The sequence below is a fragment of the Atractosteus spatula genome, chromosome 11 (genome assembly GCF_055471065.1).
Source record: "Atractosteus spatula isolate fAtrSpa1 chromosome 11, fAtrSpa1.hap1, whole genome shotgun sequence".
In the NCBI taxonomy this organism is placed as follows: domain Eukaryota; kingdom Metazoa; phylum Chordata; class Actinopteri; order Semionotiformes; family Lepisosteidae; genus Atractosteus; species Atractosteus spatula.
Genome location: NC_142716.1, coordinates 43890862 through 43908842, shown reverse-complemented (window position 1 = coordinate 43908842; position 17981 = coordinate 43890862). Strand labels below are relative to the sequence as shown.

Below are 17981 nucleotides of genomic sequence, written 5' to 3'. Positions count from 1 at the left end.
TCGCTGTCAGCAAGGAGCGAGGTAAAATTATACAGCAAAATTAGGACTGGTTTGTCAAAACGTTACCTGCCCCAGTAGCTACCCAGCTGAACAATTTCTGTGGAAATTTGATACACTATTCAATTCTGGCATGTAACCTATTCTTACATCCTATCTAAGGATAGCAAAGAAAGTTACTTTTTAATGCAAGGCAATCTTGTGTATAACTCTTAAATCTCAAGACAGGCCATTAGCAATTCAATCATGTCTGGTTGAATGATATAATCCAATATTTTAGGTAAACAATGTTTGATGTGAAGGTCATGAAACTTTAAATAGCATTGTAAAGTGTGGAGATCTGTCTTAATCTAACCATTACTAATGACATGGAAGGTAGCATTGTTGTTTAATTGGTGGTCAGATATCTCCTTTAAAAAATATGCAATATTGCTCTGGGAAAGCATAAGAAATACTTCAAAGCTGAGATAGCGTAGCTATTTGTATTGTTGTCAACCAGGAGAGGGGTCATTAAAGACGTGAATACCATCCCTCTTTTTATAACCTACTAAAAAAAAAAGAATAACAATATCACAGCATCTGTAGTGCCTGCACCAGTAATAACATTTTTAAGACCACTATGACCTACCTCATCTCTCATATAAACACAAACTGGAGTGGATCCCGACAGCTGTGGCTCAGGCACCCTATAGAGAACAGAAGGAAAGCTTTGAGGAACTTGACCTTTTGGAACAATAAAACGCAATCTTCAAACAGCCTCAATAGACAGGCCAGTAACCCAGTGATCCATGTGTCTGCTTGAGTTGATTCATATGAAACTGTGGGGGAGTGTTTGTGTGTGTTTATCTGTGTGCATTTGCAGGAAAGAAAGGGGGAAAGCTCTTACTGTTTGATTTTGTTTTAAATTATTGCTGTCACGTTTTGTGAAGTTGACAGCTGTGAAAGGATAGTTAACAATAGTTTTAGTTGTTCAAGTAGGTGGCTGCGTCAGTATGCATAGGCTGCAAAGGAACAAGTAAAGGTTTATTCCATGCTGAAAAGAGAATAAAAGAAACACAATGTAGCTTCCTCTTACAGAAGTCCAAGTCCACATCTAAGTGAAATTAAACAACCCTAGTCATTATTTTTCCATCACAGGAGCACATAAGACTTGAGAAGAATCTGAAACTGGTTTGTGATTGCAGGTCTTGTAACACCAACTTGTAAAGCCATCTCAAGTGAAGGCTTTCCACTACCTTTAATCTTCTAATTGACTGTTCATTGTTTATTGTAATTATGGAGAGATCTTTTCATATTAAAAAACTGGAGATTTTTAAAAGACCAAATTTACTGTTTCGCCCTATTGTCATAAACTGTGAATACTGTCTTCTTCTCCTGACAAGCTCATAAACAAGAAGGTTTATGCACTGGTCTTTCTGGCAACTGGAGTATTAGGAGCATGCGCTGAAGCAGAATTTGAACAAAACTGCCCGCTTCTCTCTCCATCCTGTGGGAAGACTGTAGACAAGTTCAGGGGCATATGGGGCCGCCCTTTCTCAAACTCAGCTGGAACTCCAAGCCATGAAGTCCCAGACAGTATGATGACAAGACCTGAAGAAAGACAGAATGACCCCCACTTGTTACAATCTAACTAGCCCCTTTGGTGGCTAGCAGCTAACTAACCGTGGTATTTCGTCCAGTTGTTGGGTTGTGGGATTCTGGAAAAAGCTCCCAGCCATGTTAGCCAATACCCCGGATGAGATGCTTGGATCAATTAACTACTAACCACCAAATATGCTAGATGGACCGAATGGCCTCTTATCGTTTGCAACCTTTCATGTTCTTACGCGTCTTGAAAGAAGCCAGGGCATCACTTTCGAAAACATTATAAGAGAACTTGTTCTAGATTTCCACAAGTCTTTGTGCAGAAGGGCCTCCTGTCCTCAATTTTAGGAAATTCAATTTTAAAAGATGTTTTGTTTTTTTTTCCCCAGCACAAGAGCTTGCATACGGCCCAATTGGAGAAGGCACCTGTTCACAGCTCTGAATCATGTCATTCAGATACTCCCGGTTTACTACAATCTAAGGTCCATTACTAATGAACTACAAACAGGATGGTTCAATTGTTCAAGTGCAATTCAATATGCTGAAAACAATTGCACCCCTAATTTTAAAAATAAAAAATAGCAGTGTTTGCTCCAACAGCAGAGATCTGCACACTAAACAAGTGGGGAAGTATGTGCGTCTATGTGGCAAGACAGATACCATGTGACTAGTGGAATCCCCTTTCTAAAATGATCAGGCTAAAACAAGTGTAGCTGATAAAGTCAGCACTCGCTAAAAAGTACAATACAAGCTCACATGATCACTTCTTTTTTAATTCTTTCCTGAAGATGCAACACTTTCTTTATAATGCAGTGCAGGGATGTCATTCATTTTGAGCTCCATTTTTGGGGGGTCAATTTGGACGAAAGCTTATTAATTAATGATTTTTGTTTCCCCATCAGTAAAATCTTATTTATAAAAAAACACTTTAAGAATGACCAGCAAAGCAGTGAGATATTATGCATTCCATTTAATCCTACTAACATAACAGATCACTCTGCTTCATGTCAGAAGAACTAATACAAATCTACAGAAGTCTGAATTTAAAACGAAAACACCTGTTGGTAAAGCCAGAACAAGCCCTTATCTTTTGATGCTCAGACATATAACACAAAGAAAGAAGGTAGTTATTTACATCGCTCTCAAACATTAAAAAAAACAATTTGTGACAGTATTTTATATATGTCCAAGTTTAACACTGTGGAAAAAAAAGCAAGATATTTTTCCCCACTGATCACTAGCATCATAGTTTGGCTATTAACTAGGAGATTTGCTAAGCTCTCCCACAGCTGTGCCACTCCTTATACCAATGTTTCCCTTTTCAACAAAATATGGACAACTGATTTCAGTTTCAGTCCTGTAGCAATAAATACATTTATCTTTCGCAACGTATTTTTAAATCAATAACTCTACTGCTCACACCCTCTAATGGTAATGTTTCTGTGATAAGAGAACCGAGTGTACTGTCGCCGAAGCAAAGAAACAAGGGGTTGGCTGCAAGCTCTCTTACGTGATATTAGAGCCTGCACGCTCCAGCCACACTCCATGTGCTAATCTTTATAGGCCACTAGGGGAAACGCTGTCGACAGCCCGCATGTGAGGTTCAGCAGGTCAAAGGTCGCTAGCTTCCCGCTGACATGAAAGCACACCCAGCTCACCTTGCTTCAAGCTTCCACCATTTACTCTGTGACCATCTGCACCTATACAATCTGGGTTCAACAAAGCTGACATCAAAACTAAACAAAATCCATCTGTTAATTATCTTTTCTAAGCTTTGAAGGTGAAATAACTTCAAGATCGCAACAGATTTTCATCTGGTTTGAGAGTTAGGGGCAAGAACAGGTTATGGTTTTGACTTACAGTGTACCCTTTTACCTGGGTGATGTGCTTTTATTTTTCAAAGTTGTGAGTAACAAGGTCACCTCACTCCCTGACCCCCGCTAATGTCCTGGAGTTAGACACAAGTTAGGTATTACGTGTCTGACTTAAACAATCTGCTTTGGTTTGTTTCATGTTTTTTGGCCAGATTTTTTAATTATTTGCATTTATGCTGCCATTTAGCTGATACTCATGCCTTTTCTATGTATAATAAACACAAAACAACAAACAAAATGCTTGAATTGCTGTCATTTCTTGTTGCTGACCGCAATTGACTACTGATGAAATCATTCACCGCACACACAATTAAGCAGATTAATGAATTTTCAATTAATCCCAAATTGATCAAGTCAGGTAAGTGTAAAAATATGTTATTTTAAACAACTGACTAATAATAATTAATAATGAACATGAATGGTTTGAAATCAGGTGCATACAACTCATTAAACTAAAATGCTATTACATTAAACTCATCTATCCACCTGAATTACTTGGTCCACGTTTCCACACCACTATCACTCAATGAGTGAGCACCATGTTGTTTGTATCAACCACTGTCACCATGCAGCACAGAAAGCACCTCTCAATGTTCTAACAATAACTTTCATCAGAGAAAATGGCTCAACATTATCCATTCCTGTTCCACAGCATGTTTTTCATTTCCAGATGTACTTGAAATCAAATAGAAAGAGACTGAACTGAAGATGTAATACAGTGCCACTTGTTTATGTACACCACAGTAAATCAACAGATGGACTTAAATATACTTGAGAGTTAACTGTATCCCTCCATCTGGCTGGCGACAACATTGTTTAAGCTCAAAATGTCCTCTTTTTTCCCAGAAAACAAAAGCCAATATGTTCTGCGTTTTGACATATAACTTTTTTAAATTAAAAAACATTTTAACATAACCACATACTGTAAAGTACATCTGATATCACCATCAATTTGGTTTTGTTACAATTATTAGTAATTGTAGAATGAATAACAACATCCGTAACTCAGACGTAGATACGTACAAAAAAGGGACGTCCATTTCAATTGGCCACAGAATTTCTTTGGTCTCCGTGGTGAAAGCTGCATATTATTACAAAGGCCTTAAATCAATGCCAAGCTGCTCGATGTAACCTAAAAATTACAGTCATTTCATTTCAATTCATACTCAATGTCTTAACTTGGCAAATGCATTCACTAGACTATATTTCAGTCTGTGCCACCACAAGACAACTACAACTGTATAAGTCTCTCTAATGCTTTCCATCATACTGAAGTATCTTAGTGGTTTGTGGTTTAAGTTCAGTATCATCTTATTTTTAAACACAACGTGGCATTTCAAACTGTTTACTCATTAAGGCATTGTGTGGTAAAACTTTAGAAAAAAATAACTCCAAAAACATGTATTTTTGTTCAAATGCTTCTTGAAAGTACTATTAGGAACTGCAACTTCACTGAGTTTTTTAGAAATAGAAAATAACTACTAATTCTTTAGTGACATATGAAAACAAGGATTGATTATATATGCCAGAATGTCTTGTAAACTTTGAGTACCAACACCAGCAAAAGAAACTGGCATTTATATCTGTATTTTTAAAGCCGAGATCACGTGCAACAGTGATGAAAACAGACGTTGCAGTGTGAGATGATTCGAGTGTCAAAATCATTAACACTGCTGCCACTCAAACATAAAAGAGAACATTATTTTCAATACATTAGCACAGACAGAACCAAAAACAATGCACAAAAATTGCATGTAAACTGCATAATGGATCCAACTGCTCATTTGCATTCTTGAAACAGACACATAGGAAGTAGGTTTGAATTGACTCCACCGGATTAAACCTTACACATACTGTAGATAAAGAACTAACAAACCCACATCACAAGTGGGAATTCATGTGGCTTTGGGTGAATTTCTAGTTCAGCAGCAGTTTGCTCTAAATCTAAGCATTTAAAAGACATACAGTAGCAAGTGATGTATCACCGCCATGAGTGGAAAAAGAAAATTCCCGGCCACCTCCTTTGTTTGTGTCATATTCACAAATCAGTTTCCTGATAGGCATGATCAAGTTCATATTGAACTTTCAACACCTAACTGTAAGATCTTAAGGTATCATTTCAGGTGTAATCCTGTCGGGGATTTCAATGCATTTTTAATGAGAATCTAAGGTTACAAATGAAAGAAGGAAATTCAGGCCTTCTAGCTTATTTGGATGCTAGAAGCTTATCAACCCAAGGATCTTGCCCAGCTTTTCCAAGAAGAGTTCCAGGGAAAATCTGCTTCAACAGCATAGCTAGGTAATTTATTTCAGACCCCACCTCTCTTTATATTTACAGAAGAAAAACAAAAAGCCAAACACTTTTTATACAAATATGAGATACCCAGGAAACCCACAAAGCCAAAAGGTAAATGTTATAGCATTTAATTATTTACACACGTTTCTTCCAATTATTCTAGTATATCAAATTTTTTCAGCTCTCTTGTAACAAAAATCAGAGGCACAGATTGGTAATGTCTTTAAGATCTAGCTCCAAAGCAACAGCTTTTAAAATATCTGGTTGTGTGGCACTAAAATATTTACTGAAATGTTTACAGAGATACAACATTCACAGATTTCACACAGTGCTATTTGTTCTTGTACATTGTACAAAAATACTATATTGTTAACACAAATACCTATTGTCATCGATACACCAATAAGTAGATATCCCTGTACAGAGCTTTCAAATTAGCTAAGGAAAAATACAGATCCTCAATGAACACTACACTGGAAAAGTGAGAATTACAAGAAATATCATGAGCTGATAACAGGTATTAGGGTCATATGACAGGATGCACAGACATAATAAAGAGAAACTCTTCAAAGAAAGGCAAAAAGAAAAAGAGACGTATAAAAACAAAGATAAATATACAGGATTACAATGAACAAGAAACCCACAGTCTCTCCAGGTTACACACAAGGAGTGGAATGAAAAATCACATCAGATTCTCTCTTGATCCGGCCTGGTAAATTCTACCTACAGTACATTGTGTGATGCTTGGTCTAGAGATCTGAATACAGGAGGAAACAACATCAAAAGTGCTCTGATAAATATTTTGCAGCAAAGCTGAGAAGAAAGGTAATTTGTTTTATTTCTTGAATACAAGAGAATATAACCACAAGGGTGGTCTGCCAATATCAGGTATGTGTGTGTGTGTGCTTGTGTTTCTTTAATAACAATCTTGCTTAATTAAAGGAATTCATGAGACAACACCAAATGAGGACACAAAATATATAAATGTATCTGTATTTGTGCATGTACATAAGAGCTAGAGACTTTACGGCCAATGTTTACTGAAGATAAAAGTGAATCCATTATTTTTATTCCATAAAGCAATGCCTAAGCCTGGAAGCTTCTGTGGAAAATAATTAAGTTGTAAAATGATGTCATATTGATGAAAGGCAGCTCGGCAGACACTTGGACAGAGGCTCTGGCAAAGATTGCACTACATTGTATAAAAATATTAAATCAAAGCAGGTGCCAACTTCAGGCATTTTTAATGCAGTCACAGCACCAGACGAGAGACTGGCATCACTTTGAGACTGCTTTGATTACAATACCCGCTCACTTGTGCAGCTTTTATAACTCATAAAAGGCTCAGTTGGTGTTTACACAGGCAGGCATTTCCAAAACCACAGAAAAAGAAATAAAAGGGAAGAATTTGGAACCCTCTTAATGATTTTTTGTTGTTGTTGCCGTTGTTGTTGTTTGACAGATATTCAAATATCGGAGGTACCTGGATCTCACTGTCGGGTTCAGCAAAAAAATTAAGTAAATCAAGAATTGGAAAACAAGCACTTCTCAAACTCAAATATGTGGAGTTGGCCACATAGGCTTACAGTATAGTGTTACTTATAAAAAATGAATGAAAACAAATAGGTAATTGCACAGATTTTTGTTCTAGGTGAAGGAAATGCCAAGATTTATGTGCATGGTGTTATCAAAACACCTAAAGAAAAAATCCATAAAGACACTTAAATTAGCATCAAAGTCAGACATTACTTTGTTAGTCTTATACAATTTCCCCCAGTCGTGACTGACAATTACAATGCCATATTTTATAACCATTTAACAAATTTCTTAACCTTTCCAGATCGGGTCTTTCATATTCCTCTTGTTTTAATTCAAATTGCAGCTTGGTTATGAGAAAATACACTGAAAATTAAGATTTTAGAATAACACTATTAAGAAAGAAGAGTGGTAACTATTTTAAAACAGAATTTTATTTAGCAAAACAAATGAAGCAAAACACAGTGTAAGACAGTTCTGCAATTCCAAAACATAACTGAAAAATGCAATGTTACTATAAAGCTTTGAAATAAATTGAAACAGAAAAAATACACATACATGAGTTAGGATTTTATGACAATATCTAGTTGTCGACAAGGCACCAGTTCTGAGCAACGTAAACAGAATGGTTCAGTTCCATTTCCTGCTTTATCTTTTAAATCTGTGTGTGTCTCTCTAAAACCAAAGTAATCATTTGACAGGTACTAATGTGTAACCCTCGGAAATACACATTTTTGTAGCACAGTCTCGTCCAATCTTAATGCCAAAAGCCATGGGAGATGCTTTTAAAAATCCAGATGTATCTTTTGTTGCTAAAACAACTGAAACACCTTGGAACGTAGTTGCAAGGCAAGAGGCCAAGCACTAAAGGATTCAAAGACTGAACTTCTTTACCCAATGTTTACGAGAATGTACATGTGGAGTGTTTGAAGGGTATAGTTTTGGGAAACTGGCTTACAGTTGGGGGAAGTTCACTGTGCAGTCGCATCTGCCTTATGGACCAGTAAAAGACTCAAGTAGCCCTGCCAGACACCCGTGTATCTACAGGTTCACAGTAACCCAGCTACTCCCCTCATTCTGCACTGCATTTTTTTCTGTTTCCGCACTGTAAAATATATGCTCTCACCTCGTGTGTGGGAAATGATTTATGAGCTCCCACAGTGACTGTCCACAGCAGAAGGAGTCCTGCAGTCTTGAACCATCTTCTAACTGCAAAGCAATGCGAACCTAGGAGAAAAAATACATACCCTCGTGAACTCAAGACAAGTTTACCTGGCTGGCTGCAGTCACTGGGTCAATCATTTTCCTGTGTATCTATCAAATTCTATGCGTAACTTCTATCGTGAACACTGGACACACAGTTAGTATCATTTGTGATGACACTACAATATCCATTTGAAGCATTAACAATGTCCAGTAATAGACTGGCATCCCATCCAGGATGTAACTCCGGCTTGTGATCAGTTACTGCGGGCTCAAAGCAACCCTCTGTAAGGTAAAGAGGATATAGATAATGGATGGATGGATTAAGTAGTAACTTAAATTCATTAAAGATATTATATGCATTTCTTGTCAACCTTACTACTTGCATAAACTTGCAGAGAGTTTTGTCAGCTTAGTTTGTGCTTTTCCAGACAAGGCTTTTGTAGATAAGCTGACATTTGTGTTTCTTCTAGTTCAGAATGAAAACATTCCATTCCTAGGAGGGGGTATGAAGTACCAGGGTCTCAACAGGTAAGGACCGTTTGTTGAATGGGTGGATTGACTTTATTCTCTCGTTAGCAGGACAAACAAAAGCAATTGTTTAACAGTTAAGTTTTTAGCATTTCAATAAATAAGACCCATTGAAACCACCTAAAACTCAATCCTGAATGTCGCAGGTATTGGAAGTGATGGGAATAGCATGAGAAAAACCCGTTAATGTAATCTGAATAGAAAAGCTGCCTTTATGTTAAGCAATATGCAATTTGCAAAACAAAATATCTTATCAATTACTCCAGAACTGTGGCAGATGAAAATCTAACCTCCTGGGCACTTGGCAGTCATGGTTGTTGTACCAATTTAATTATCCTTCTCCGGCTTACAATGGCAGGGCACTAAGATGATTTATGTAACCCAGAAAGAGGGCCCCTTACCTTTTGTCCAAGAACCCCCACAACAATTCAGGCGACTATCCAAGTTAACGTCTAAGACAACAAGTCAGGGACAATTTGAAGTATCACTGAGTTTCTAAGGAAAGATCTCTCAACAAATCATCTATATAATAAGCCTTTCTAACCAAATGTCAAAATCAGCTGATCAGCCCCTGACTGGCCCATCTGTATAATTAAAAGAATGCTTGCATTACAACCTGTATTTGAACTTAGTTACAATGCTTTCTGATGACCCGTTTTACACTTTTTCAAAAAAAGTACAGCAGTGGTTCCCAACCCTGGTCAAGGAGAAACACTGGCTATTTTGTTTTTGAGTTCTTAATAAAATTGCTAACTGATTTTAGTTTTCTTTTTGGGAAATATCTGTAAATTTGCTTACAGCTTTTAAAAAAATCCAAACGTACTGTATATGCTATTGGTATCAATCCTGTACCACCTTCTGAGTCTCAGAACTTGGTTTCAGGTGGGCTGCCCGAAACGTAACCAATTGGACCTCTGCAGACAGAGGGTGCACTCGTTGTGGCCGTCTCTGCTATATAGCGCTTTTCTGGGCACTCCACTCAACGCTCTTTAAAGGTAATGGAGACTCCTTTCCACCACCAATTATCCACCTGGATGCGAAGGGAGCCAAAGTGCACCATAGACTGAGAGTCATACACTGTTACAGGCCACAATTGGCAAAGGCCAGGGGGATACTTGGCTGGGGTAACACCCCTACTATTTTCGAGAAAAGCTCGGGGATTTTTAACGACCTGTTTAGTCTGTAACAACAGCAAGCAATTTGAGGAGAGGCTGCACGCTGAAAGTTCTCTCTGTTGGAGCTGTCGGAAACATGCCCCTTGAAGTACTTTTTTTTTTTACACTCTGGAGAGACCGAACAAACAAGTTAAATAGAAATCTAAGCAAGACAGCAGATCAATGAAGTCGCCAATTAGCACGGGAGATTTAGAGCTCAGCTGCAATGACCAGGGTTGTCAACTACTGAAGTATAGAATTCTTATCACTAAGCCTTTTTCGATGATTAGTTTATTTTCATGTTATTGACCTGGTTATGGTAATAACACTGGCAAAGCCAACAAAAGCCACAGGACGCAGCAGTTTAAGGTCTGACTTCTCTGTGCCGCTCTGTTAAAAGGCAAGGGAACGGGCCCTCATTTGAAGTCCTGACATGTTATACATCATCGTGCTTGGCTAAACATCTTCTTCCGCACAACTATGTAAGCAGTTTTTCAGAACCTGTTTATTTTCTGGAGTTATTTACCTTTTTGTAAACAGACAAAAAGATGAAAGCACTTTGATGTATGTGGCCGGCCTGGCCACCACCGGAGACCAGCTTGTGAGACGGCCTTTGTGTCCTGTTATTGTTCAGAGAGCCTGCCAGTTGTCTTGTGGTTTGAAAGTTGAGATGTCTGGATTCCCAGTGGAACACAGTCTAATAGATTAGGGTGCCTTCAGTCTTCGGCATTACTAAAGGTCTGGCATACGGACCCAATAAAAAACAACCAAGCAGACACAGGCGTTTTTTTAGTCAATAAGGGTATATTCAAGCCACATACTGCAAACGAAAAAGAACATCAGCAACTCGTTTAATTAGATCTGTGTCAGAAGCTTCTGGATCTGAAGCATCATAATTCAACACTCCTCTCAACCGTTAGCAGCTGACTCTCACTCAGCTTCATTTTAGCACAGCAAAGCACACATGAAGCTGTGCCAAACTGAACATTCCTGCAATGGTTTGCCACTGTTTAATTCTGAAACAATGAAGGCAAGTGTATAATTCTGCATGTGCAACTTTAAAACATATAGACATTAACCTCTAACAGAAGATGTTTATTATTGTTAAGCTAATCAATATCTCAGCTGCATGCCTATACTGAATGAAAGGGCTTTTCCACTTCCGCTGGCAAGAAGCATAAACTTTTACAATCTACAACTTTCCACAACAAAACTGCATGATTATAGTCATCTCTCTCAAGAGGAAGGAGAAAAAAATGCATCCTTTAAGATAATGATAGTCTGCCCTGCATGTTAATTGGTGATTCCCTCCACCCCCTCTTTGAAACTCAACAGAGAAAGGCAGTGATTCACCAGCCACGGGTGGAAACTCCTTCAGGAGGGCTACAGAGACTCATCAATTCACGTCAGAGGCACAAGCACCAGGGCGCCAGCCTTCACACAGACTCCTGGACGACCGTCACCTGAGGATTCCCAGTTGATCTCTCGTCTCCAGCCACTTCCTCAGCCCATTCCTACACTGCCATTATCCCATTGGCCTTAAATAGAGGGGTCTGTGCAGCATCAGGAAGAAGAAGCCTGATGTGTCCGTGTAGCAACAGAGACACCGTGTTGTTATGCTGCTGTCTAAACAGTCACAACACATTCCCCACTGAGAAAGTTTGGAGCCAGCTCATGGAATGAACTGGCTCCTTAACAACCTGGAGACATGCTACAGCTACCAATGAGACCTTATGCTCTCATTAACATCGCTTCAAAGATTCAAGGCAGATTTCTGGTGTTTTGCTTTCCCCGCTAACTTAATTGTACAGTTCTGAGATAACAGATTCCTTAGTCAATGAAGACACACAGACAGTTTAGGAAGTGAGATATTTTTCACATAGCCTATGTAAGAACATACAAAAATAGAGAACTTTCAGAAAAATGGAAAATTGCAGCTTTAACACTGCCAACCTGAAATTCATCAATGGTTTTATTAGCTGTATTAACTGGAAATTCACTGTAGGCAGGCATTGTCAACCACAATCTGAGGAAATGATTTCAAACAGCTTCTGTTCCAGCGACACAAGCCCACTGGCCTTAACACAATGACAGCATTAAAAAAAAAAACATTCAGGAAAACTTTTTCAGAATGCACTGAAACACACTGAAAAAAGCACCAATGTGGCAAGAGGGTCCTGCAAACAGCTCATGTGACTGTGTTTCCAGAGACGATCAGAGTCGAGCTTCCTTCCCGAAAACGTCCACAATTTTCAGAGAGCGTGTAATTAAAAAAGAAAAACACTTTCTGCACCGGCTCAACCTGTCAGCCTCATTCAATCGTAACCTCGGTCTGCCAAGAGACCTCAACGGAAAGCTTCTGTCCTATCTTGAAATAATTAGTTTCCATTGAACAGGGCATCATCTGCAACCAATATAAGATCACGTCTGACCAAAGAAGAAGCTGCTCGACAGATGTGTCTTCAGCCTCTCACTGTTTTCTCTATTGAAGTCAACATCTAAGATGGTACTTCTTGACACAAGCCAGGCATCAGGGTTGTTTACTGATGCTTTCTGGATAATATAGAAAACATGTGGGAAAGAACTTGAAAGGATGCTTCGAATGTGTTAACACAGAAACCCGGTACATGTTTTTTTAACAACAGGGCCTAATTGCATCTTAAAAATAGAAAGTAAAATTAAAATGGGATGCTTTGAGAAATTTCTCAGGGTGAAAGAGGAAGAAAACACAATGTTCAAAGGCAAGGAAACTATCTTGGAAAGGGGTAACAAACACTGAGTTGATTAGTTTTACAACCATGATAAGCCAGTAAAATGGAAGTACACGTTGTTTCTGACACCATCATTGTGAAGTAATCTGCCACACTGCTTCACAGAACCGAAGCATTCTTTAACATACATCCACAAGCGAAACTCAAGGCCTGAGAACTGATAATAATCAAACTTGCCAGGGAGCAATTTAAAAACAGTGGTTCCATTTCAGTGCAATTTGCACTGTATCTTAAGGAAGACAAAACAATCTTTAACAACTGACAAACACTGTTAAATCCAATCGCTTTGTTTTAAAAGAACGGAAAAAAAAACACTCAAATTAAAAGCCTCAAAACTTGTTTAGTATCCATAGAGTGCTGTCTTTATAAAAGTGTTTAAAAATTTCACATAATATGTCCTTAACCACACATTCGTCATATTCTGATCATTGCCAATACTTTTATCCCTCTAACTGAAAGAGAAAGGAATTTGCAATCTGTAAATCTAAAGTTAAACAATATTATTCTCAGGGTAACAAAGACACTATTATCTTCCATGGCTCTCATACATCTGCGTTACTTTTTATATCAACCTCTACTCTCCCTGAAAACCCCTGTGATTTAAAACGCTACATCATGCAGCCAGGATAAATGGGAAAATAATAAAGTTAAAATGTTTAATTAAAAATTTAATTAAATAAATTTAATACCCATTATCCTTCCAAGGAATATATACAGTAGCTCTTTTCTGCTTATTAAATTTTATCATATGCTGATCTAGCCAGAAAATCTTCTACATGCCTGTTCTGTAACGATAATCATCACACTTATTCATTTGCCACTTGCTTGTAGATTTGGAGATGAATACATACTGTGCTTTCCACTCCAGCTCTTTGCCGGGTACTTGGCACCATCTCCAGCTTAGCGTTGTTGGGAAGGCTGGCAAATCTCCACTGCAGTGACAAATCCAGAACTGTTCTCTGAAACCTAGAAATAAACACCAGCAATGCAAGTGATTTCTCAATGGATGGCAACAGAGCTGTTCAAAGACAGAACAACAAAGGGCTGCAAAATGGCCAAGAATTCAGGGTATTCTCAATGAATGGCATGAAGCTGAGACTGTAGTAATAAAAAGAACAGTTTTTTTTCCTTATGGGTGATGCAATTGGGTTAGCATGGTGCATGCATATAATAGCTTCATTATACATTTGCTCTGCAATTCTACAAATACTTAAGCGAAGGATTATGTTAAACCCACTCAGAAGTCACAAAACTATCTTCGGGTGACCATCCTGTCATTCAATTTAGTGTTATTCTTTTTTTAGGTCTTTCTTATCCAAGAGTATATGCAACTCAGACTTGAATTTATACTATATATATATATTACAGCAGGACAAAATGGAAATAGGACAGAATTTCATTTTTGAAAGAAAAGGGTATTTTTGTTTTCTTCATTCCCATGTCATTAACTGAAAAATCTCTTACAAAAACAGTGAGTTTGGATTGTATTCATGCTATATCATGTGATACGACAGCATTCAGGACAGCATTCCAGGCAGATAATGAAAACTGTGGATCATGTGCTGAGACAGAGCACCCGACATCACACCCCATCGCACTGTATTTGAGGTGAATCTAGTCATTATTTTCATTATGCTAAACTTATGCGTCATGGAGTTACTACTTTTATTCTAATGCCATTCACAATGTAAGCCCAACAAAAATACCTGTAATATATCATTGTGTGCTCTTACAATTTTGGATAATGACAAGTGACCAAACAGTTCAAAAGTTACGGCTCAGGCTTAACCTATTATAACCAGGCCTACGCACACGCGCACACACACGCACACACACATATATAAAATCAGAGATTCTGAAAAAAAACCAAATAGTATTCATTTCATAAAAAGAACTTTATAATATTTGATCGTCAGGGTAAGGAAGACATCTCATTACCCTAAAATCTGTTCAGTAATAATGTGGGAAACAGCAAGTTAACATTTTATTTCAATCTTATTTTAAATCTGAATGCCTTTTTTTTTGTTTTAAAACATTTTTCTACCAGTTTTAGTTTATATTAGTCTGAGCTCTGAGGTGAAGACAACAACAGCTTTAGCCGACTAGTTAAAAATAAAACACCCTGCATTACATTTATTCTGTGTTGTAATAACTTGTAACATTTTTGTTATCCATACATATTATTGAAAACTATTTCTTCTGCTGGCTGACCGTACAGGTATAATTTATAAGCTGGTGCTCATCCTAGGTTTATTAGGTGTATGTATTAATTCTACAATTCAAGAGAATGTTGATTGTTTTTTTTGAAGTAGCTTGGACCAGTTTTCCAAAGCCAGTATTAAGAAACACTGATGGGTAAACGGGGAATAAGAGGCACTGAATTTAGAACATCAAAATGTACTTTCTAGACAGGACTTAAAATCACAAACATAAAGGGATCCAGATAAGAGACAAGTCTAAAGTTCTTTTTACTTTTAAAAACCGAACTTAGAGTACGATGATTTAAGTCCACAACTCTCAACTGCCATAATCCTAACCCTACCCTTCGCTAACAATCTACTATACACAACCTGCTGCAGAAAAGTATGCTCACACACAGCGTTTTAGTTTCTATATAAAACCTAACCTCCTAACATCCGACAGTCCCTCTTTATTCTGAAAACACAGGAGGCACTACTGCTTGTACATCTCCAACAGTAAGCATAAGTAAAACTAAAAAGTACACATGATCATCTAGAGGCAACAGCATATACAACTTTTTAACCTTTATGAGGTTATTAATGTACAGTAAAAAAGGGTATAATATCCAAAATAATGTTCCTTCTATATTACTAACACAGCACTTACTTAAGATCATATTCATCTGGATTGAAGCCTTGTTTCTTGCACACATCTTCCAAAACCTAAATTGGAAAAGCAAATGTTGAACACATTCAATAGTGATCATGTATTTTGTAACCTATGACTGCATTTCATGATACTGTTTTAGGTTCAGTGTGAAATCGGTCATATTATTATCATGATTAATTCTAATAATATAATAATATTTTTAGTATTTTATCTCTAAACGTGACCAAATACTTTACATTACAGAACAGTAGGTTTGCACTGCACAGTTGAGGTTAAGGGATATTAACTGTCTTTCTTCGACAAGCTTACACAGGTACAGTCAAAATAAATTAAATTTTGGAAATCTTTATGAATATCTCCAAGCTCGAAAACCCTTGTTTAAACAGCACAATTCACTTAAATGTAAATCTTTCGTTAGAAGAAAACGAGAGAAAAGAGAAGGTTGCTTTTTTTTATTACACAAAGGCTTGTTACAACGGCAGGTTGTCTTATTATGACAGGATGAAAGGACAAGGTGTAATAAACTTATACGGGAGGTTTCAATAAGTAAAAAAAAAGTAACGATACAAGTTTAAAAACCAAAACGCCATTTTTTTACAAGTTTTTGCAGTGTAATAGATCCTCAGAGCCCCGAAAACTGAAGTGTCATTGTGCAGCCGCCAAAAGGAAACATCCATTAATTCAACACGGAGCAAATAACCATACTCATTTCTTGTGTTCTTTTAAAGTACATATGCAAGTTTGTAAATATTTACCTGCAGAAGCGGGGTACTGTGTAAGACTTTAACCGTCTGCCTCCTACCATTCGGAGCAAGAACTATCACAGCTGTACTGTTGGCAGCCATGATTGTATGACGTCTCCCTGTTTATTTTGAAACAGCTTTATCAACAAGCGCGTACAAAGCCCTGAGAACACTCGCTCTCGTTGTGCGGCCGCTGCGAATCTACGCGAATAAGGGGAAAGTGAATAATAGGATATCGGTTTGGATAAAGGTCAACTTTCGTTCTTCGTCCGCGCCTTTTATTTTAAATGGTAAAGACATGTCATCTTGTCAGAGACTGCTAGACGCAGTATGCGGTTTTACTGCAGCTATTCCGTGAAAATTGTGGATTCCAGTGGAGTTTGAAAAGACATTCAGTGCTTTCGGATATGCATAAGTGCAAATGCAATTCAACCATATTCGTATACTGCACAGCTCCCCCCTAGTTCTATTTAACAAATACAGACCTACGAGTCCGCCTCGTTAACTCGAAAATAGCACAATAGGTAATAGGTAACGTTTCCTTTTCGATTACCTCGGTGCTGAAAATGAATTTATGTGATCGAAAACTAAATTCCATTTTGTTAACTAATGTGAAAAACTGACATTCTCTTAAAAGAGAGGAAAAGGCGACGTTTAGATGTAACAGTGATCGTCCTAGAATACACATGAAATACGACTTCGATAGGCTTTTAGGGTATTTATAAGTTTTTTGCAAGGAACATGATGAGACGGTGTGGGCTGTGTGTATTGGTTTCGGAAAGCAGTGTCTAGCACCAGTAGCTGCTAACGAGGATTATCATTAGTAGTTGATGCAATCTTGTTGGAATGAAGGACCATCCTGACAGTGCTGCAGAATTGGCCAGGAATGTTTATTTCATCATCTATACTTCTTGAGCAAAGAGTACATCATGTTTGACATCTTTATTTTAAAAAAAGATCAAATCTACTTTGAGGTTATTCTCTTTGTAATTCAATACTATACTTAACATTCATCCCCCAAAACCCAACTAAAAACTAATTTGGTGACCCTACTGATTTACACACCAAGAGCATTTGAGAAGCTACTGTAAGAAGTGCACTTGGAAAAGTCTTGGAAACAATATAATGTAGAGTAATTCATAGAAAATGCAATTAGATTAACAGTAATTAAAGAACAATTTTTTAAATGAAAAATTGCACAATTCAATGGTGATCAAATTGACCGGTGTATATGTATATTTGCACAAATCAACAAATGTGATGCATGTACCTGCGAAGATATTGCAGTAACCCGTAACAATTTATCAAAATATTCTAATTTATGTGATAGACATATCTATGATATTTTATTACCCTCTTGTAGGGTTAACAGGGGAAAATAAAAGCTAAATACTGTATTCTGGTTCCAATATCAAACTTTATCTTAAGATAGCACTACTAGG

General features: G+C 37.5%; 1 protein-coding gene across 1 annotated transcript in view; it reads right to left on the bottom strand.

Moving 5' to 3' along the window:
* Positions 1 to 16656, bottom strand: part of aspscr1 (ASPSCR1 tether for SLC2A4, UBX domain containing) — a 69146-nt gene extending 52490 nt beyond the window's left edge. Inside the window, exons 1-5 of the mRNA XM_088927670.1 lie at positions 16552 to 16656; positions 15794 to 15849; positions 13798 to 13912; positions 8414 to 8514; positions 626 to 683 (exon numbers count right to left, since the gene is read on the bottom strand). Of these exons, the coding sequence (XP_088783796.1) occupies positions 626 to 683; positions 8414 to 8514; positions 13798 to 13912; positions 15794 to 15849; positions 16552 to 16641 (420 nt within the window). The 5' untranslated portion in view covers positions 16642 to 16656. The remainder of the gene's footprint in view (positions 1 to 625; positions 684 to 8413; positions 8515 to 13797; positions 13913 to 15793; positions 15850 to 16551) is intronic.
* Between the last annotated feature and the right edge of the window lie 1325 nt (positions 16657 to 17981).